At 69.6% G+C, this 20,340-nt stretch overlaps 1 protein-coding gene across 13 annotated transcripts in view; it reads left to right on the forward strand.

Moving 5' to 3' along the window:
• KCNQ2 (potassium voltage-gated channel subfamily Q member 2) overlaps positions 1-14,214 on the forward strand; it is a 42,029-nt gene extending 27,815 nt beyond the window's left edge. For 2 of the 13 annotated variants that reach the window (XM_036229167.1, XM_036229169.1), the window contains 7 exons: positions 1,570-1,623; positions 4,750-4,973; positions 5,550-5,658; positions 6,048-6,179; positions 7,979-8,086; positions 10,404-10,527; positions 11,047-14,214. In XM_036229167.1, coding sequence (XP_036085060.1) covers positions 1,570-1,623; positions 4,750-4,973; positions 5,550-5,658; positions 6,048-6,179; positions 7,979-8,086; positions 10,404-10,527; positions 11,047-11,775 — 1,480 coding nt within the window. In that variant the 3' untranslated portion in view covers positions 11,776-14,214. The remainder of the gene's footprint in view (positions 1-1,569; positions 1,624-4,749; positions 4,974-5,549; positions 5,659-6,047; positions 6,180-7,978; positions 8,087-10,403; positions 10,528-11,046) is intronic. The other 11 variants (XM_036229171.1, XM_036229172.1, XM_036229173.1 and 8 more) reach the window with 8 other exon arrangements.
• The last annotated feature ends 6,126 nt before the right edge of the window (positions 14,215-20,340 follow it).

Raw genomic sequence — 20,340 nt, forward strand, 5'->3', positions numbered from 1 at the left:
GGGCGGCCTGGAGCCAAGAGGGACCGGGCTGGAGTTGGGGTCCTCGCACTCCTAAAACAGTGGGGCGCTGCTCAGGAAAGACTCCCACAGCCCCCCTCCACCAGCTCCGTCGGGGTCTCCAGCTGCCCTGCCCCCTACGAAGCAGCAAACGAGCTCCTTCTGTCATGGGCTCAGGGGCCGGGCGTGGGGGTCGCCATGCGAGAGCACCCCAGCGTGTGGGGCCGGGGCCTGGGGAGGCCAGCAACCACGCTGGGAGGTTTGCAGGAGCAAAGCTGTCTGGGGGGCTCGCCAAACCTGGGGACCCTTCAAGGAAGCTGGAGGCAGAGAGCGCCCAGGGTCCCTGCGTGCAGGCCCGGGGCCCCAGGACAGGCTGGCTGAGGGGTGGCCGTTGTTAGCCGTCCCGCAGCTCTGGTGGCCCTGTGGCTGACATGGCTGCCCAGGCTCGAGGGCCTCTGTGAGCGGGGAGTGCGGGCCTGGGGCGCCTTGTGTGCACGCGCTGGCCATGGCAGCCAGACCCCAGCTTCTCTCCCGGGGCCGGGCATCCCATTCGTCATCGAAGCCCCACAGGGAGCATGTCAGGGCAGCAGGGCCCTCCCTGGAGGGCGAGGCGCAGGGAGGGCCAGCGGCTCTCAGCCCCCAGGCGGGGGCGGCAGGCCGGCTGTGTCCTCTCCTCGTCAGTGGGCAGAGGCATCCGGCCACCAGCAGGTGCCGCTGGCGTTCAGCTGTGTGAGTGCTGAGCCCTCCTTCCTGGGGCTGGCCTCCGGTGCACCCTCTGCGAACCCCTGTCTCTGCGGCAACAGCTTCGCGGGGGGAGGAGGGAGAGGCCGAAGGAATCCTGTGTGGTTCTCGTTTGCTGCGTTCAATTTTGCTTAAAAATATGCGCGTCCGAGTGCAGAGATAAGTCTTGGGCCGTCGGGAGGTCCCGGGGGCTGACCGCTGGCCGTGCCTGTCCTGCAGAGCCTCCCGCAGGCCCCGGCGACCCGCGATGAGCTGGCTTCAGCCGTCGTTTTTAAAGCCAAGTGCCCCCAAGCCCCCGCCTTTAGCTTCCCTCCAGGGGGAGGCAGCCCTGCCTCCTGGGTAAACCGAGTCCCACTTTTGATCCGGTGCTAGCCGGGCCCGGCAAAGCCTCAGCGATCAGCGTGTGAAGCCAAACTGCACGTTTCCTCCCCGACGCGAGTGCTTTCCGGGACGCTGTCCATCTAGAACATGCGTTGTGCAAAGCCTCAGCCCATGTATTATTTTTTCGTTCGCATGAATATAGCAAAAAATAATACATCTTTTAAAAGACGTGGCCCCAAACTCCGACTTTGGAAGGAACAGGTATTTTTGGAGGAAAGAAGCAGGAATTTTTTTTCTCTCCAAAAATAGGGCACTGTTTTCTTCTCCGGGCCAGCGGGAGGCTTTGCGTGCAGCCTCCGCGCGGTCCTCGCGTAGCCGTGACCTCGACGGCGGGCCGGCGACCCCGAGCCCGGCCCCACGCAGCGCCGCTGCTTCCCGCCGCCCATGCCGCCCAGGCTCCCGCCGCGTCCCGTGCGGGCCGGGACTAACTGTGCTTCTCCTCATTTGCAGTAAAGGCAAACCGTGCAGAGAGGGCCTGTGTGGATGCTGCCCCGGACACTCTAGGTACCGTGGACGCGTCGCACGGTCGGCCATGGCTGCACGGCTCCCCCTCCCAGCTGCTGGTCAGAGGTCCTGGAGAGGCTGGGAGGCCGCCCCCAGGCCCCGATTCTGATTGGCAGCTCGGCCTGTGGGGCCCTCACGGGGAGCACTAGGCTCCCCCTGAGTCCAACGCCCCCTCCTCCCCCACCCAGGGGTGCCTTGCTCCAAGGCCTCTGAGACTCAGCATGGGGGCTGGCCCCTGGGTCCCTGACCGCCCTGCGAGCCTCTGCCCCGGGCCTCAGTCCAGCCCCTCTGCTACGCCCCCAAGCCGAGGACGCCGCCCTCGGAGGCAGCTCGTCCTGTATGAGCAGGGCTCCCCGCAGCCCTCACACGGCAGACCCACCAGAAAGCCGGGGGCCACGGCTCCCCTCCCCCGAGCGGGCCTGGTTTAGGACAGACTAGAAACGGAGTGGCGAGGCCGCCCCTCCCTTGCACCTGGGCCCCTTGGCTGACTGTTCCCCGCTCCTCTGTCCACTGTCCGCTGTCGGGGGGTGTGGAAGCGCTGTCCCCCCGCTTGCTCCGGGTGCTCCCCACCCCCCAGCCCCGCTGCCTCCCGCCTGCCTCCCGCCCTGACCGGCCGCAGCAGCGGCCGCTGCTCCTCTGTCCTCACGTGCATGGGGTCGGCGCGGGCCTCCGGCAGCAGCGAGCCGAGCGCGGCATCGGCAGGGCTGTGTGGCGGGGCTGGTGCTCAGGCCGCAGCATGCGCGTGTGTCTGCATCTGTGCATGCTGAGTCCTGCGCCCGGGGGGCGCTCGGAGGGCCCCCCGCCTGTCCACGGCCCTGCGCGCTCGCGGGCGTGGGTGCCTGTGGGGGAAGCTTGCAGCCCCAAGCAGGGTGATCTGGATGTGGCAGAGGCTGTCCTGCTTGTCCAGAGCTGGCTCCATGGTGCTCCTGGCCACAGGGTCAGGGGCTGTGGTCAGGCTGCTTGGGGACCGAAGGGCCGAGGCCAGGCCATGCTCTGTCTTGCTGTGCACAAGTCTCACAAATGTCACTCCATCCTCCTCGCTCTTCCTGGGCATCCGCGGTCCAGCCGTGGCCGGCCAGGTCCCTGTGGATGCCGGCTCCCACCCCGCCGAGCTGCGCCCCACTGTGCGGACTGGGGTGCGGCCCGTCCAGCTGGGGCCTCCCCCTCGCTTCACCCCAGCTGGCCCCATGTACTTAGAGTTCCGCCCTGCGGGGCGGGGGCAGGCGGGGGAGGACCTCGGCTTTCTCCACGCAACCCCGTGTAAATGCCGATGTGCAGGAGCCTCGAAGGTGCCCTGTCACACAGAGGGAGTCCGGCTGTGGCTTCCTTCCCCGGGCAGGTGGCCTGAGCCCTCGACCACCTGTTTGCGTCTGTCCTTAGTTCACGAGGCGAGGTGAGGGGGAGGAGGGGCCTCGCTCCGCACTGCAGGCCCACGGGCTGTTTGGGTACCTGAAGTAGGGGTCGGCCTGGGGTGGCTGCAGGACCAAGTGTCCACACCGTGGCGTCCCTTGGCAGGGCGCCCCTACCTGGTCTGAGCAGGGGCACGGCGGGGCCGGGCCTGGCCAGGGAAGGCTCCTCCCTGGCGGTCCGTCCTTGTGGGCAGCAGCTCCTGGGGCCTCGTGTGCTGCGTGGGGCAGCAGGTACGGCCAGAGGCCCCCGTTTGCTTGCTGGGCAGGGCCATCGCGTCTCACGGTCTCTCTGACCAGCTGGCGGTCTCTCTTAGGACAGGAGCGAAGGAGCGGTCATCTGTGCGGAGGCCGCAGGGTGCCCGGTTTTGGGTGTGCCTCGGTCCCCACCTGCCCGTCATGCCTCGCGATGGGTGTGGGGGCTGCAGGCTCGGGGCTGGTGTCCTGAGAAACTGCTGCCCGTCCCTGTGTCGTGGGACGCAGGGTGCCCGGGCGCCACACTGGGGCCGCCGGCCCGAGGGGCTTTCCCCCCCGCCGCGCAGAGACCCCGAACGTCACAGATGGTCGCGGCTGCCCGGGGGCGGGCAGGGGCGTGGCGGCCGGGGCGAGGCGGCCGGAGTGGCGGCCGGGGCGAGGCGGCCGGAGTGGCCGCTGCTGTCCTCCGTGGTCTTCGTCTGCAGCGTCCGATGGGCGTGTCTCAGCTGTGGGTCTCATCTGGGGCCGATGGAGGTGGCTGAACGGGGGGCCGGGGTGGGGCCGGTCCTGTCTGAAGGGTTAGCAGCCCCCGGGCTCCCAGGGCAGGTTAGTCACAGGCCCCAGGGGCAGCGAGGGCCCTGCGAGGCCATCCTGGGGGAGTCGACAGCGCGAGTGGGTGGTGGTCACTGCCCAGTGGAGGACATGAGTGGCCCCTGGGCCCCAGGGCCGGATGCTGCCCTCTGACCGCAGCCACGCCCGTCTCCTGGCTGCTGCCCGGAGGCTCAGACTCATCTCCATGGTTACCGAGAGATGGGGACAGGGAGGCCTGAGGACCTCGCACCCTCTCCCTGTGGCCTGCCAGGGCTCGGGGCAGCAGGCCTGTCACTGGCTAGGTGGCCGGTGGTGAAGGCACGTCCACTCCACCCCTCCGGGAGGGGGATGTTTAGGTCCCTGGACGCGTCCTGGGGGCGGGTGTGGAGTCTGGGCGGGGGGCGGGGCGCTTGCCTTCCATGATTTGCCCTCCCTGGGGCTCAGCGGGGGGCCAGGGCCCCGCTGCAGACCTCACCCGCCTGCCTCTGGGCGGTTATGAGGTATGGAGGGTGCAGCCGGGGGAAGCCAGGGAGGCCTGGTCCACAAAGCTGCCTGTGGAGAAGCCGCAGCCTCTGGGCACTTTGGAACCCGTCTGCCGTGGGTGTCGCCTCAGAGAGGGAGGCTCAGCAGGACAGTGGAGAGGCCCGGCCCCTTCGTGTGCAGCCAAAAGTGACTTGAGGGTCCACTGACCACCTCCCGGCCAGGCTGGGCTCCTGCACGCACCCGGAGCCTGGGGTGGAGCGGACCGCCCACCGCGCCCCGCTCCCGGCCCACGACCTCCGACCTCCCCCGGCGGCCGCCCCTCGGCCTGCCTCTCTGGGGGCTGGCGTTGGCCGACAGCAGGCGCCAGGTGCCAGGGTTCTGTCCAGAGTGACTTCTCCCGCTGTCTCTCTGTGTGTGTCCGTCCGCCTGTCCATCCGCCCCATGGGAGCAGTCAGAAGGTCAGTTTGAAAGACCGTGTCTTCTCCAGCCCCCGCGGTGCGGCTGCCAAGGGGAAGGGGTCCCCCCAGGCCCAGCCTGTCCGACGGTCGCCCAGCGCTGACCAGAGCCTGGAGGACAGCCCCAGCAAGGTGCCCAAGAGCTGGAGCTTCGGGGACCGCAGCCGAGCTCGGCAGGCCTTCCGCGCCAAGGGCGCCGCGTCCCGGCAGAACTCGGAAGGTGGGTGGCCCATCGTCCCCGCGGCCTGACCCCCGGGGCACGCCCTCGTCACACCACCCGGCATTAGCGCCCTGCGAGCAGGGGCCCGGGGCACGGGTGCGTCCCGGGGCCGTGGGGTGCGGCCTCTGCCTCCTCCCCTCCCCCTCCCCGCCGGAAGCCGCCCGCAGGGCCCGGCCACCGTTGGCCCGCGTCCGTATCTGGACACAGGCCTCGGTGGGCCACGCAGCGTCCACCCTTCCACGTCCAGCTTCGTTCACTGAGCGCTTTCTGGGCTCAACCACGGGGCGGCCACCGTAGGTCGGAGCCCGGTCCCACTCGTGGCGGAGGGTGTCATCGCGCCTCGGTGCGGACTCGTCCCAGCCCAGGGACCAGTCCACGCCTGTCCACTCGGGGACACCCGCTAACCCTCCGGCGTGTCCCCAGGGCCCCGGCCGGGGAGCTGGCTGAGAAAGGACGGGGCGGGTCTGGAGTGTTGGGGCGGCCGGGTTCCCCGACGCCCTCTCCGGTGAGCGTGCGCCACAGAGCCCGAGGCCGGTCACCCCCGCCCCCTCACGGGCTGCCCCCCCTTCCACCCAGAAGCAAGTCTCCCTGGGGAGGACGTCGTGGACGACAACAAGAGCTGTAACTGCGAGTTTGTGACCGAGGACCTGACCCCCGGCCTCAAAGTCAGCATCCGGGCTGTGTGGTGAGTGGCCAGGGCGTCGGGGGGGAGGACGCTGCCCCCACAGGCCCAGCAAGGGCAGCGCCACGCTGTCCCTGGGACCTCGTCCTGGCAGGGCCGGAGTGAGGGCTGACACCCCTTCAGTCTCGGCTCCTTGAGGCTCACAAGGTGCCTCACGCCACAGTGGTCACTGCATGGCCAGGAGCCCCCCACATGGGGGCTCCCCGCGGACGAGGGTCCAAGAGTGGCCAGTGCATGTGGCGAGTGGGTGGCCCAGAGAGCAGGGACGAGTTGTCCAGGGGACATTCCCAGAGACTCTGGGAGGGCCCTCGGCAGGTGGACGCGGGTGTCAGCTTGCTTGGAGCGGCCCTGGTGGCCTCTGCCTGGGGCTCACGGCCCCCTGTCCCCTCCAGTGTCATGAGGTTCCTCGTGTCCAAGCGGAAGTTCAAGGAGAGCCTGCGGCCCTACGACGTGATGGACGTCATCGAGCAGTACTCGGCTGGCCACCTGGACATGCTGTCCCGCATCAAAAACCTGCAGTCAAGGCAAGAGCCCCAGCCCCGGCCCCCGCCCCCGGGCCCAGCCGGTGGGGCCCGAGTCGGGCAGAGGGGCACAGCGAGGGGCTTGCCCGCTCCCCGCCGGCGGGGCAGTGGACAGGGCTGTGCGGCGGCGGCCGGCACGGCCCCCTCGCCGCCCCGGACGCCTTCTGCCGTGTGGCTTAAGGTCTCCGCTGCGTCTCCCTCCTCCAGTCCCGCGCTGCGACTGGAAGCGAGTGTGTCTGTGCCTCGCACACGTCCGTGTGCTCGCGTGTGTCTGCGCGCCCACACAGTGTGTGCTCGTGTGTGTCTGTGCGCCCACAGCGCACATGTGTGCACACGCGTGTGTGCACGCGCGTGAAAGCACTCTTGTGTGCACGCCCTGCACAGTGCTCTGTGCACATGCACTATTGCATACGGGTGTGCGCACACGTGTGTGCGCACGTGGGTGCGCGCGTGCATCTGCGTGCTGGGCCGTGTGCGCGCATGTCACACATGTATGTGTGCACGTGCACGCGTGTTTGTGTCGGGAGCAGGGCGGAGCGTTGGGGGGCGAGGCCGCGGGCGCTCGCGGGCCCTCGCGCCTGCGGCGATGCTCCTGTGCCCTCTTCCTGGGCGAGGGCGGCCGCCCCGCCTCGCCGGGCTGCCCGCCTCCTGGGCAGGAGGCGGAGCTGGGACGCGTGTCTGAGGCATGGCGACCGCGGAGCCGCACCGTGTGTGCAGCCCCACGTGCCGAGGGCTGGCGCGCTCAGCTCCGACGTCACCGGCATACACGTGGTACAGACGCGAGCGAGGGCCCAGGCCATGCACTAGCACAGCCGGGAGCAGATGTGCACGCGCACGTACGCAGACCCCTGTCCAGCCCGCGTGCGCAGGCGCCCGCACACGTGTACCCGTAACCCAAACACCCCCGAGTGCGTGTGTGCTCAAGGCACCGCCGCGCACAGGGGTGTCTGCAGCTCCGGCGAGGGGGCAGGTGGCAGCTGTCGCGGTCTGTCCTTTAGTGGGCTGAGTGCTCCTGCCAGTCAGAACCCCCTCCCTGCCCACGGCCCCCCAACAAAGCTGCTCCCCGTGCCAGCCCGGACCCCGGCTTTGGGAGGGTCTGGACGGCAGAGGACAGTCCTGGGAATCAGCCCAGCTCCCGGCCCCCGGCGGGAATGAAGTCCTCTGTCTTGGGGGCACCTCCCCTGTCCTGCTCCCGGATGCCGGGGGCGGGGTGTCTCTCTGGGCCTTAAGCTGCTCCCACTGGGCAGGGGCCCGAGAGCGACCCCTTCCGCCCCAGCTCAGGCCGGGAGCCAATGGGTCAGCACCCCCCGGAGCACCCACAAGGCCTGTGCTGTGCAAGCAGACGAATGTGTGTGCGGCCATGCTCGTGGAGGTAAACGTGTGTGTGCGTGCGTGTGAGCAGACTGCGCGTGTGGCGGGGGCCGTCGGGCGCCCACCTGCTGGGCCGGGCCCCACCTCTGTCCCCACAGCCCTCGTGCCCGGCAGCTCTTCTGTCCTCGACTTTCCCTTTCTGTCTGGAAAAGACACACGAAGCCCGCAGCCAAGGGGCCGGACGCCGGCCACTCGCGGCCATCCCAGCGTGGCCCGTGGCGACCCAGCCCACGCACGCGCGTTCCCGCGGCCCGTGCTGGACCACGGGAAGCGAGGGGGCGTCCCGGCGTGGGTGGGAGCAGGGTGCAGCTGCAGGGCGCGCCCCCGAGCTGCTCCGAGCCGGGGCTCTGCTCCGGGCCCCCCGCCCCCGCCGCCCCCTCGCGGCAGACCTCGGTGCATTGTGCTGGTGTTTCTTTCTGTTTACTTGCCAGGATAGATATGATTGTGGGCCCCCCACCCCCTTCAACTCCCCGGCACAAGAAGTACCCCACCAAAGGACCCACGGCCCCTCCGAGAGAGTCACCCCAGTACTTACCTAGGTCAGGATGCCGCCCTTCCCGCCTGTCTCTGTGGAACGGCCAGCCCCCTTCGCTCCAGGCCACATGACGGCAGCCCCCGCCTGCCTTCCGACGGGTGGAGGGGGTGCCCGTCTGCCCTGACAAAGCCGCGCCGGGCAAGTTGCTCCTCTGTGTCAGGGTCCTGGGGAAGCTTCCGTGGTCACGCGGGTGGAGTCGCCGGGCTGGGGCAGGGCAGAGGGCCAGCAGCGGAAGGGCCAGGTGCGTCCTGACACGTGGGGAGGACCTCGGTGTCCTTGCCACTCTGCCCGTGGGCCCAGCCCCTACTCAGACCCCAACGCCCGGCCACGGGGTTTCCCCTGGGCTGCCGTAGGGCGGTGGGCACGCAGGGCGCCGAGGGCCTTGGCGTCTGTCCCCAGCCGTCAGTGCCATGGCTGCTGTAGGTGGGGTGAGTGTCCTGCCAATGGCAGCGTGGGTGACAAGGGCGCCTGGGGCGGGCTGGCACCCGCAGGCCCGGCACTGACCACTGCAGGCTGCAGAGCCTTCCAGCACCCCTGGGACCCTCCACGTGACGCTCCTGGGGAGCAGAGGGGCCCAGGGCGGCTCAGGGCCATGGCTCTGTGCGCCAGGCATCCCCACCTGGCGGCCGTCCCCTGACGGGAGTTCCCGGGGGAGCAGGTCTGTGCGGGGCAGCCCCAAGCTGTGTTTTCTAGGCCCCGTGGAGAGAGGACGCGCTCACTCAGAGAGGGGGCCAGTGCAGTCTGGCCCCTCAGGCCTAGGAGAGGGGCTGGTGCAGGCGCCCAGCCCCCCACCAGCGGCAGCTGCAGGCTGAGCCCTTGCCAAGGCTCCCAGTGGCCCCGGCTGGGCAGGTGGCCCGTCATGTGGCAGGGGTGAAGGCGCTGAGCACCTGTGCCTGGACTGTGTGGACACGCGGAAACGCCAGAGAACCCCGTCTCCTCTCCATTTTCCACTGGTGTCTGCTTGGAGCCCGAGGGTCCCCTCACGCCCCCCCTCCCGGCCATCCGTGCATGAGCCCAGCATGAAGCCCAGTGGAGCATGAGGGGCTGCACCGTGGCTGACGCAAGCCTGAACCCCCATCCTGCTTCCTGCAACAGAAAAAGAGTCACCTGAGCCCCTGTCAGAGGTGGTCAGGGCGCCCGGCGATCAGGAAGGAGACCGAGATGCGGCCCCTGCCAGCTCACGCGGCCCCTGCCGGGCTGTGGGAGCGGCACCCCCTGCACCCCAAACTTGAGAAGTGAGCTTGTGCTGGGGGTCCAGTTCAGAAAGGAGGCTGGGGCTGCAGAGCCTCAGCCTGGGGCACGGACCCCCTCGGCCGCACCCTGGCAGGCGGGCGGCGGCGTGCAGACGGCTGTGACCATCGCTGCCGAGTGAGCGTTTGCACACCCGCGGCCCCCCCGAGCCCTTCGGGGGCCCTTCCTCTTTAGCACGGGGGTCAGGGGACACCTCACTGGTCGAACGGAAGGAAGCCTCTGCCCCTCTTGTTGGCATTCGTGACCTATGGCCTCCATGGAGGTCAGCTCAGCTGTGTTCTGCATCCCGCACATGTATGAACACACAGAAAACGCACATGCATACACATGCATGCAGCAACACGTGCATGGTGCAAGCACACATGCACACACATGCACATAGCAAGCACATGCGCACATGTGCACACATGCATGCACGGCAAACACATATGTGCACACACGGTGTAAGCACACACAGGAAGCACATGTGTGCACACACATAGCGAGCACATGTGCTCAATGCAGCGTGCAAACACACACACATGCACACTGTATGCACATGCGCACAGGTAAGCACACACAGCACGCGTGTGCACACACATGTGCATGTGCGCGCGCGCACGGGCCCCGGCTGCGTGTGGGCGCCTCCGCGCCGGCCCGTGCCCCTCGCCCCCCGTCCTGCCGCATGGAGCCGCACGCGCCTCCTGCTTCTGTCGGTGCTGCAGCAGACGCTTCCCTCGGTCCCCACCAGACCCGGTCGGCGCCGGCCGAGGGCTCAGCGGCGCAGGGTGAAGGAGCGAGGCTCGGGCGGGGGCAGGGCGCCGGCTGGGCCGGGGCCGGGGGCGAAGGGCCCGGCCCCCTTCCCTTTGCTCCTCGCTCACGTGCCGGCCCGCTGGGATGGCATGGGCAGTGGCAGGCCCAGGGTTCGGCGAGCAGGGTGAGAACCGGGCGCCCGGCGCCCATCTGTCCTGGCACCCCGCTGCCCCCCCAGTCGGTTGGCCCTGGGGGGCTGTGGCCTGGCCCAGGTGGAGAGGGCCGCGGGCCGCCCCACTATCCCCCGAACTCATGCTGGGGGGCTCTCTTCCGGGCAGAGTGGACCAGATCGTGGGGCGGGGCCCAGCCATGACGGACAAGGACCGCACCAAAGGCCCTGCGGAGGCGGAGCTGCCCGAGGACCCCAGCATGATGGGCCGCCTGGGGAAGGTGGAGAAGCAGGTGGGTGGGGTGGGGAGGGCTGCTGATGGGGCCCCTTCTGCAGCCAGCACCCCTGCCCTACCGACAGCCCTAAACACCTGGCTGGCCCTGTCCCCACAGGCCACACAGGGAGCGAGTGCTCGGGAGCCACACACGGCCCCCCCCTCTGCTTCTGGGACCCGAGGCGGGGAAGGGCAGTGCTGACCTCTGTGCAGGTGGCTCCCAGGGGTGGCTCTGTGGTGGCAGCAGGTGGCCCACATAAGTGGCCTAGTCTGGCCTTCTGAGGCCTTGAGGCCACACACAGTCCCCCCCGACCTCTGACAGTTGGGGTCAGAGGATGAGCCACTGTTAGATCGGTCTCTTGCTGCTTCTCCGCCTGTGTGGGGAGCAGCCTGGACCCCACCCCGGGGAGCAACTTGGCCCCCAACCCCGGGAAGCATCCCGGCCCCCCGCCTCAGGGAGCGGCTGGTCCCCCACCCTGGAGAGCAGCCCGGCCCCCCACTTTCGTGGGGAGCAGCCGGCCCAGCAGCCGTCTTGCAGGTGCTGTCCATGGAGAAGAAGCTGGACTTCCTGGTGAGCATCTACATGCAGCGAGTGGGCATCCCGCCCGCGGAGGCCGAGGCCTACTTCGGGGCCAAGGAGCCGGAGCCGGCGCCGCCGTACCGCAGCCCGGAGGACGGCCGCGAGCCGGGCGAGCGGGGCGGCTGCATCGTCAAGCTCATCCGCTCCGCCAGCTCCACGGGCCACAAGAACTTCTCGGCGCCGCCGGCCGCGCCCGCCACCCAGTGCCCGCCCTCCACCTCCTGGCAGCAGCAGAGCCACGGGCGCCCGGGCCACGGCGCCTCGCCCGTGGGGGACCACGGGCCGCTGGTGCGCATCCCGCCGCCGCCCGCCCACGAGCGGTCGCTGTCCGCCTACGGCGGGGGCCACCGGGCCAGCACGGAGTTCCTGCGGCACGAGGACGCCCCGGCCTGCCGGCCGCACGAGGCCGTGCCACGGGACAGCGACACGTCCATCTCCATCCCGTCTGTGGACCACGAGGAGCTGGAGCGCTCCTTCAGCGGCTTCAGCATCTCCCAGTCCCGCGAGAACCTGGACGCCCTCGGCTGCCACGCGGCCGCCGCGCCCTGCGCCAAGGTCCGGCCCTACATCGCCGAGGGCGAGTCGGACACGGACTCGGACCTGTGCACCCCGTGCGGGCCGCCGCCGCGCTCCGCCACGGGCGAGGGCCCCTTCGGGGACGTGGGCTGGGCCGGGCCCCGGAAGTGAGCGCCCGCCCCCTCTCCCTGACTGCCGGCCTCGAGGGTTGAGGCGGGACCCTCGGGCCTTTTCCGGAGCCGCCGGTGGGTGCCCGCGGGAGGCAGGCGGGCTGCCTGGTCTCCACGGCGAAGGCTGACGACGTGCTCGGCCGTGTCCGCTCTGAAGACCGGCCTCCCGGTGCGAGCAGGGCTGGGCGACAGCGAGGGCAGGCCCCTGGCTGCAGGGCAGAGGCGTGGGCAGGGAGCAGGGTGCCCGGTGGGCACAGGCCTGGCCCCGTGAGGGTCCGCTGTGTGCACAGCTGGGACGGTGACCCCCTGCTCTCTGGGCACCCGTCAGAGACCTGCCGGTCAGCGCCGTCCCCCCACCCCCGGCTCTAAGTTTTCTGCGATGGGAGGTGGCCCTAACTGCAGGCCCCAGGCCTGGAGAGGAGGGTGGGGCCTCGGGACCACACGGGCATGGTGACCATGGACGCCGGCCTTCACTTTTGTGGGCAAGGTCTATTCTGCAGGCTCCTGGAAGGGGGGCTTCCCTGGGCACAAGAGACCTGGGAGCTGGGGGCCCCCGCCTTGTGCACTCTGCCCTGGACAGGCGGCGGTCCCCGGGTGCGGTCAGCACTTTGACGTTGTGGCGGACGGTTCCGCAGCGTGTGCTTCGGGCCCAGCCTCGCCTGTGCCCCACCGCCGCCCAGACAGGACCAGAGCAGGACAGTGCACAAGCCCGGGCAGAGCCTCCCAAGGCCCCCGCAGAGGCGGAGGCAGCTCTGTCCCGCGCAGCGCCCTGCCCCCAACCCCGGAGCTGCCCCCCCCACCCCCTCTCTGTCCCCCGGCTGGTCCTTCGGCGTGACCTTTTTGTGTCTTGAGAGTCAGGGGTGCCTGTCCCCACCCCAATCCCTGGGGAGCAGGGCCCCAGGCTTTTGCTGTTGGTGCCGGGGCCCGAGGGCGGCAGCCATGAGCCGGGCCGTGGGCGGGGGCGCCCTCAGCAGGCTGGGCGGGAGCCTGGCATTTGGGGCGCCGGAGGAGCCAGCTTGGGCACCGGGCCCTCTGAGGGATGAGCTGCGGGTGCCCTGTAGCAACTGGCCCCCTGTGCCTCTCGCGCCTTGAGCCTGTCCCGGCTGTGACTAGAGGCGGCCGGCAGGAGCAGCGTCGGCCTCCGGGAAGGACTCTGAAGGGACCGTGTGTGCCTGCACGTCGGGGTCCTGGTGCTCGGAGGTCTGCTGTCCAGGGGGGCCGCGCCTGCCCCCCTCTGCCAGGACCCGGGGTGCCCGCTCTGCCTGGGCTGCTGGCGGGCGGCTAGGGGGTGGCCTGGCCCCTGCGCTTGCTCCAGGGTGGCGCCCGGGAGGATCCACCGCTGTCCGTGCTCAGGGCCGCACACGAGGGCACGCTCCCCGCCCCCGCCCAGCCCCCGGGAGGGCTCAGGCGTGGAGACCGGTGTGTGGCCCGGGGTCCAGGCGCCTGGGCAGCCCCCCTTCACCCCCTCACGTCTGCTCCCTGTGCGCTCTCGTTCTCGAGGGTGCCATTTTTCTGGCCCAGGGCCCCGCAGTGGTGAGAAAAGTCCCGTCTAGTGTAGGTCCCCCTGGCCAGTGTGGGATGGCCTGTGCGCAGTGACCCGGGCGAGTGGCCGCTCCCTCTGGGTGAGGTCGGGGCTGGGGTTCGCGCCTCCTTCCCTCGCCCGTCGTGGGAGGGAGACGCCAGCCCCAGGCCCCGGGCAGGGCACGAGCAGGCTGCCCCAGACGTGCGCCCCGCATCCCGCGCCAGCCTTCCAGCTGCTCCCACGGGTCTCGGCACCGTGGGCTCCGGGCGCTGTGAAGACGGGCCCTCGGCATCCTGTCCCCCGCACCCCCGTGCTGTGTGCCTCTTGCCCCCAGAGCAGCTCGGCCGGACGCAGGTGCTGGGAGCCGTGGCCAGGACGTGTCTCCGCGGTCACAGAGGGAGGGTCGGGGCTAGACCACTGGCCTGTCCCACTCGAAAGGAGGGCGCGATGTCTCCTCCGTGACATCTCACCCCTTGGAAGGGAGGAGGCCCTGCTCTGTGGGGGGCGGGAGGAAAGATGGGGTACAGGCATCTTTTCGGGCCCCTGGCTCGCGTCCCCACAGCGCCTGTCCGCTGCCCGGGGTGCCCAGCCCCAGGGCTCTGTGGCAGGACGGAGGCTGGCGCTCCCCGGAAGCTTGTGCACTGGCCTGAGTGCGTGCGCCACGAGTGTGGCTGAGGCGAACGTCCCTGAGACAAGCGTGTTAGCCGGAGCACTCACCCCACGCTCACGCACACACACGCACACCAGAGGCACACACGTGGCACACACAGGAACACACACAAGCACGTGCATGCGCATGCCCACACAGGTGCAGATGTGCAATCACACACGCGTGCACACGCAGTCACATGCACACACGTGCACACATCCACAGTGCACACGCACGTACATGCACACACACACTCACATGTGCATGCCCATGCGCATGCACACGGGCACACACACCCACCCACATACAGACACACACTCACACGGGCACACACACATGGCACACACGCACACTCGCGCTGGGCCTGCCCACATGCGCACACGCACATTTCCGGCTTCGGGCCCTTCGTCTGACGCCTCGGGCTCCTTATGCTTTGAGCCACGAGGAGCTACGACTTCGGCATAGCAGACGGGCCGGGCGCCCTGGGCTCCCCTGTCCGCAGCCGCATGGGCAGCCTCGGAGCATCTGGGTGGCCTGTGCCCAGAGCCAGCGTGGGCCCGGCCAGGGAGGGCCTGGAGTCTGTGGTGGGGGGTGTCCAGATGTGACCCTGGGGCTCTGGCCGGCTCCCTCTGCCCCAGCCGCGTGGCCCAGCCTCGTCACTGCCGAGCTGGAGTTGTCCTCTGCCTGCTCAGGCCCAGCGGCTCCCTCTTCTGTCCACGTGAAGCCACGAGCCACGGCTGCAACCCGGGCAGCCTGGAGGGCGGAGGGTCACGGGCCAGGTGGCAGGGGGCCCTCCTGGTCCTGCCTGCCTGACCCCTCGCTACGGGAGGCCACAGTGGCCAGCGCAGCAGCGCCACCCACCTTTGGGGGCTGAAAGCCGCCCCCGGCTCTGGGCCCCGGGCTGTGCAGGCTGCTCTGTGGGCCCGGCCTGCCCGCTGGCCAGCCCACACCGGGCCTGAGCAGCCGCGGGGGCCTGCACGGGCCCGTCTACAGTGTCGACCCACGGTCTCCCTCGCCGTGTTTACGTCACGGTCACCCCGAATCGTAGGCACGGTGCAGCTTGGCGGGCACAGCCATCCGCCTCTGGGTCTCAGGCTGCAGAGCCAAGGGACGGAGCAGCCTCCACAGCGTCACAAGCCCTGGAGACAAGTGTGGCATGAAGAGGGGCCATTCGGTAGTGGGTACCCACAGTGGAGGGGCGGGGCGCCTCGCAGGGTGGTGACCCGCCCTCTCCGCCCCCTGGAGCAGCCCTCCGGGCCCCCTGCCCGGGTGGACCGAGGCTGGGTGCGGGGCGGGAGGCCAGGTGGGGTTTGGCAGGAGTGGGGTGCCTGCCCCGGGTGTCCCAGGCCAGCTTCCTTCCTGGGCTCCTGTCCCCAGGGAATGGCTGCACTGGGGTCTGTGTTAAGCACTAAGCAGAGACAACCAAGGAGGGCTTCCAGGAGGCGGTGTGCTGGGATCGAGGACCTGCACCTCTCCTCTCTCCAAGGGGCCTAAGAGGGCTGGCTGCCCAGGCCAGGATGCTGTGGCCCCTGCAGCGTGCAGGAGTGGGGGCCCTGGTCGCTGGAGTCCGCAGTCTTGAGGGGTGGGGCAGACGGGGGCGGGGGGGGGGGGGGGGGGGGGGGGGGGGGGAGGAGCATCAGAAACAGGGTGGGGCGTGAGGAACATGCTCCCTGCAAGGCCCTCCTTACAACCTTTGAAGTCATGTGTGGGGTCGGGGACAGGTGGGCCAGGTGCCGGACAGATGGGGACCCTCCTGGGCGGCCCTGGTCCTGGGGCTTCCGGCAGGCATGCCTCATGTCCAGCTCTGACCGGGTTTTGTGAAGTTGCCTTAACACACGCCGACGGGAATTCACTGAGGTCACCCCGCGCCCCTTGGTGACAGCCAGGCCCTGGCACCCGGCCACCTCCTCCTCCGCTGTGGCCTGCAGGAGGGCCCGGGGCGGGCGGCGGGCGTCACACCAGCGCCCGCACCGGCCCTGCGCGCACGTCCGCGGGGTCCGCTCGCGCCCCGCCCCGCGCCCCGCCCACCCGTCCGTCCGCGCCCCGCCCACCGTCCGCGCCCCACCCACCGTCCGTCCGCCAGTCTGTCCGTGGTCCGTCGCCCGCCAGCCCAAGGCGGCTGCAGCTCCCCCATCCGCGCGGTTGCCTTGGCTGTCTTTGCACTTTTGTTCATGCTCCAAAGAATATTTTGTGATGCCTTGCGTGTGCCGTCCATGGGAGCACGGCGTGCGCCCCGCGCCTCGCGGCCAGGCCCCCCTCCGCTCCCCGACTCCCCAGGCGCACCTCCACGCCCGAGGCCGGACGCCCAGGAACGAGCCCCGGTTTCCACGGACGGGGAGACGCCGACGCGCTGGGCACACTGTCAGGTTGACGCTTGAGCGGTGAGAACGGGCCCGGTGCGGCTTCTCCGGAGACCGGGGGCGACATCCGGCGGCAGGGACGCTTGTGGGAAGTTCTGGAAAATTCTACTGCCACGGGATGAGTGCGGTGCCCGGAGGCCCAGCGCACTGAGTAAAACGCGGTGGTTCGACCTGGACAGCGTGTGGCCTCTTTCCTCGCGCGCTGTCCCTGGGAGCTGGCCTGTGGCACGAGCCCGTCGTGGCGGGGACAGTGACGGCCTCCACGCTGGCCTGTGTGCCCCATCGGGGGAGGGGGGGACTCTCGCTCTCTAGGGTCAAGACATTGGGCTCTGTCATGTCCTGTCGCTGCCATAACAAAGGACCGCAACGCGAGCTGGATTCTCGCCCCGCCCTGCGGCCTCCCGCTGCCGGGCCGCGGGGTTCTGGGCCGGGAGCCTCGGGGCCCCCCAGGAGGGCCGGCACGGGGTCCCGGCGTTCCTGGAGCCACCGCCCGCTCTCCCTGGCTCGCCCGTCACTCCCCCAGCCTGCTTCCGCCGCGCTCTGCTCGACCTCTGACTCCTGCCGAGGCCCCACTGGGCGAGGTGCTGGGGTGGGCACCGCGTCCCGCGTCCCCCGCGAGGGTCCCAGGCAAGGGCCTGGCTGTGCCGGGTCCAAGCTGCAGCAGCTCTGCCGCCCCTGCCTCTGGAATGCCCGTCCCCTCCAGACCCTCCTTGGGCCTCGGGGTGGGGGGGTCAGTTGAGCAGGAAGAGCAGCTCGGAGGGCTCAGTGGCCCAAGGGGCAGCGACTGGCCCTGAGGGTGGCCAGCTTCTTCGCAGACATGCCAGCCCTGTAGCGGTGGGGGCGATGCAGGGCCTGCAGGCCCTGGCCGCCAACCAGAAGCCTTTGCGTTACGAGACTTCCGGAAAGGCCTGGGCTGGGGTGTCTTCGCACTGTGAGGAGAACCCACCATGCTCCAGGCGCTGCTGGGCCCCTTCCTGCAGGTGGGGCTCTGTCCACCCAAGGCACTGGCCGTGATTAACAGAGAAACCCCAAGCAACGTGGGTTCAACACAATGGACCCACATTCGTCTCATGGCTACCAGTCCAGAGGGCGGCTGTCCGGACTTGTGTGGTGGGTGGCTGTGAGGGGCAGGGACCCAGGACCCTCCTGGCCTGTGGCTCTGCTCTACATGGCTTCCCCCACAGGGTCACCGCACGGGCCAGTGTGGCTGCCGGAATCTAGCCATTACATCTGCATTCCAGCTAGCAGGATGTGGGGAGGAAGGACACCCTGTCCCTTACACATACACATGCATGCACTCTCACACATGCGCACATGCACATGGACACACACATGTGCACACATGCAGAAGCATGCACGCACACACAGTTTCTGCTTATGTCCACAGGGAAGAATGGAAATGGGTGGGGTCTTTATCCTGGGCGCCACGTGCCCGGCTAAACCGGGGCTTCTATGCCAAGAAGGCAGGGGAGAGGCTCCTGGGGGCCCAGCCCAGCCCAGGTTCTGTCCCCAGCAGAGCTCGCACGTCCCGGGCTGGCCACTGGCCACCGGATGACAGGGCGAGCAGAGCAGAGCTGGGAAGGGCGAGCGTTTGAGGCTCGTATCGACCCCGTGGCCCCCACTGCTCCCTGGCACACACGAGCTCTCCGTGGCCTCTGAGTGTGTGGCCCACACGGCCGCGTACCCCGTCAGGCCTGCACCCTGTTCCCTGCTCTGCACGCGTCACCCGAACCCCGTGGGGTGGCATGACCAGGCACCGCACTCTGCAGTGCAGGAAACCAAGGCACACAGAGCTTGGGGTGTCCCTTGTCAGAGGTAAGCGGAGGGGCAGGATGTGGCCCCAGAGGCCACGCGGGGATGCGGCTGGAGCGGGGCCCCAACTGAACTGTCGCCTGGGGCCCCCGGGCATGGACACCCTGGTTTCTGGGGCCGTCTGTGTGTCCCCCCACTGACCAGGTGGGCCAGGCACAGTTTCGTCCTGCCGCCCGGCCACCGGCCATCGCGGGCAGCTTGTCCAGTCCCAGCTGTGGACATGGGCGGGGCTGCAGAGGGGTGAGTCATGGCGGGCAGCCTGGTGGCAAGCGAGTGTCCGGGCCGTGATGGAGCAGAGGCCGCAGGCCCGGTGGCCCTGGGCCCAGGCGAGGACTCGCCGTAGATGCTGCAGGGAGCTCTCCCGCGGGCCGCTGCCACCCGCCGAAGCCACCTCGCGGCCACTTAGGCACATCCGGCCTCTGGCCTCGCCCCCACCCTGAAGTCTTGCTCCCTCCTGCGGGCCCCCCCCCGCACCTTTCCTGCCCTGGACCAGCTCTCTGGGGCCCCGAGGGACGATTTCCTAGCGTGTGCTCTGCTCGTGGTGACATCGGTGAGGCCCCCGCAGACATAGCCGCCCCCACAGACGCGCTGTGCTTGCTGCCACCTTCCCTCCGCCGGCGGTGCCCTCGCAAGGGGCACATTGCAGGTGCCTCTGAGAGGCCGGAGGTGACCGGACCCAGGGGACCCGCGGTTGTGTGCGGTAGCCGGGGAGGGCGCCAGGGGCGCTGTGGTCTGTGGAATGACAGACGCGGTGGGCAGGCAGGGGTGGGTGGCCGGCTGCGGCTGCGGGGGAGGAATGCGGACACTCCCACCCCTTCCTGGTCCCAGAGCCGGCTGACGGGAGGCCACTAGGTGGCAGCACTCAGCTGGTGGAGCCGGCGGAGCAGGCGGGGCAGGCGGGGCAGGCGGGGCAGGCGGAGAAGGCAGGGCGGGAGGTGGGGTGGGAGGCGGGAGGGAGCCCAGAGCTCCGTCACATTCTGCCCCTGATTCTTCAGCCGTCACTCGGCGACACGGGCCTCGGGGAGCCCGGCAGCTCGCCCAGTACCTGCCACCCAGCACCTCTTCCTGCCCCACACCCGGGGGCCCACACAGCCCCACCCCAGCTGCACTCACAGGCCTGCAGCCCACGGGGCCCTGGTGGCCCGCGGCCAAGACTTGGGGACGGTCTCAGAATTGGCCTGGCCCCAATCTCTATGACGACACATCTAGGACAGGCCTGAGGGTTGCTCTGCAAGTGGCCGCACTTTATTCGCTCACACATCCGTGCATTCGTTCACTCACTAGACAGGTTCGTGCCGGGCACAGTGCCGTGGGGGGAGGCGGGGCGCAGACCTCCGGCCCGGACACGGGTTAGGCCGCCTCGCCGTTCCCGAGGCTGCAGTGGCAATGAGGGGACGCCCAGCAAGGCTGCAGGGGGGTCCCCCAAACCAGCCCACAGGCGGCGGCCCAGTGGGCATCAGGGCGGGCCCGACTGTCCCAGGGGCGTCCGCTGGGGCATCCATATCTGCCGAGGGCAGAGCCAGGTGGTCATCTCGCGACTGGCCCAGGGGTTACGGGGCGGCCGAGCCAGCACCTCAGGGTGGTGGCCTCGGGCCCGACCGCTCAGCGTAGTCTCCAGAGGTGACACGTTCAGTGGGTCTGGCCGCCTCGCCCTGGTCTTGAGAGGTGGGCTGGATGGGGCAGGAGGAAGCCCAGTGGGCACCTCGGAGCTGAGGACCTAGCCAGCCGGCCCTCCTGCCGGGGGGACCTGGACGGGCCCTGCCCAGGCCTGCCATCGCCACCAGACAGAGAGGGAGCTGGGCCTGGGTCTCGTCCGGGGACAGCCTGCTTTCGGCACTCTGTCCCCGGCACTGTGGGAGGCGGGGTAAGGGTGGCCACGCCTTGAGGCCCTCAGGACCTGCAGGGCTGGGGGCTGAGGGGGCAACGGGGTGGTGGGGGCAGCTCTCTGCTGCCCTGGTCTCAGCCTCTCTCACCCCGTCAGATGCCACCTGGCTCCTCTCACACACGGAGCATGGTCAGTATTACCGCCCATGACTGGTGGCCTCTTAGCCGCCGTTTGCCCTGGCCTGTCCGTCACCCTCGGACGACCTTGTGTCACACCCGCCATGGTGGCATTTGGTAGCCCAGTGTCCCAGAGTGGAGCCCACAACTTGGCCCAGGGCCTCAGGGCACCCGCCTGGCAGAGGCCAATGTTCCCATCCCCTCCCACATTCCAAATAGTCG

Source organism: Rousettus aegyptiacus, unplaced genomic scaffold (assembly GCF_014176215.1).
Source record: "Rousettus aegyptiacus isolate mRouAeg1 unplaced genomic scaffold, mRouAeg1.p scaffold_m13_p_12, whole genome shotgun sequence".
NCBI lineage: Eukaryota > Metazoa > Chordata > Mammalia > Chiroptera > Pteropodidae > Rousettus > Rousettus aegyptiacus.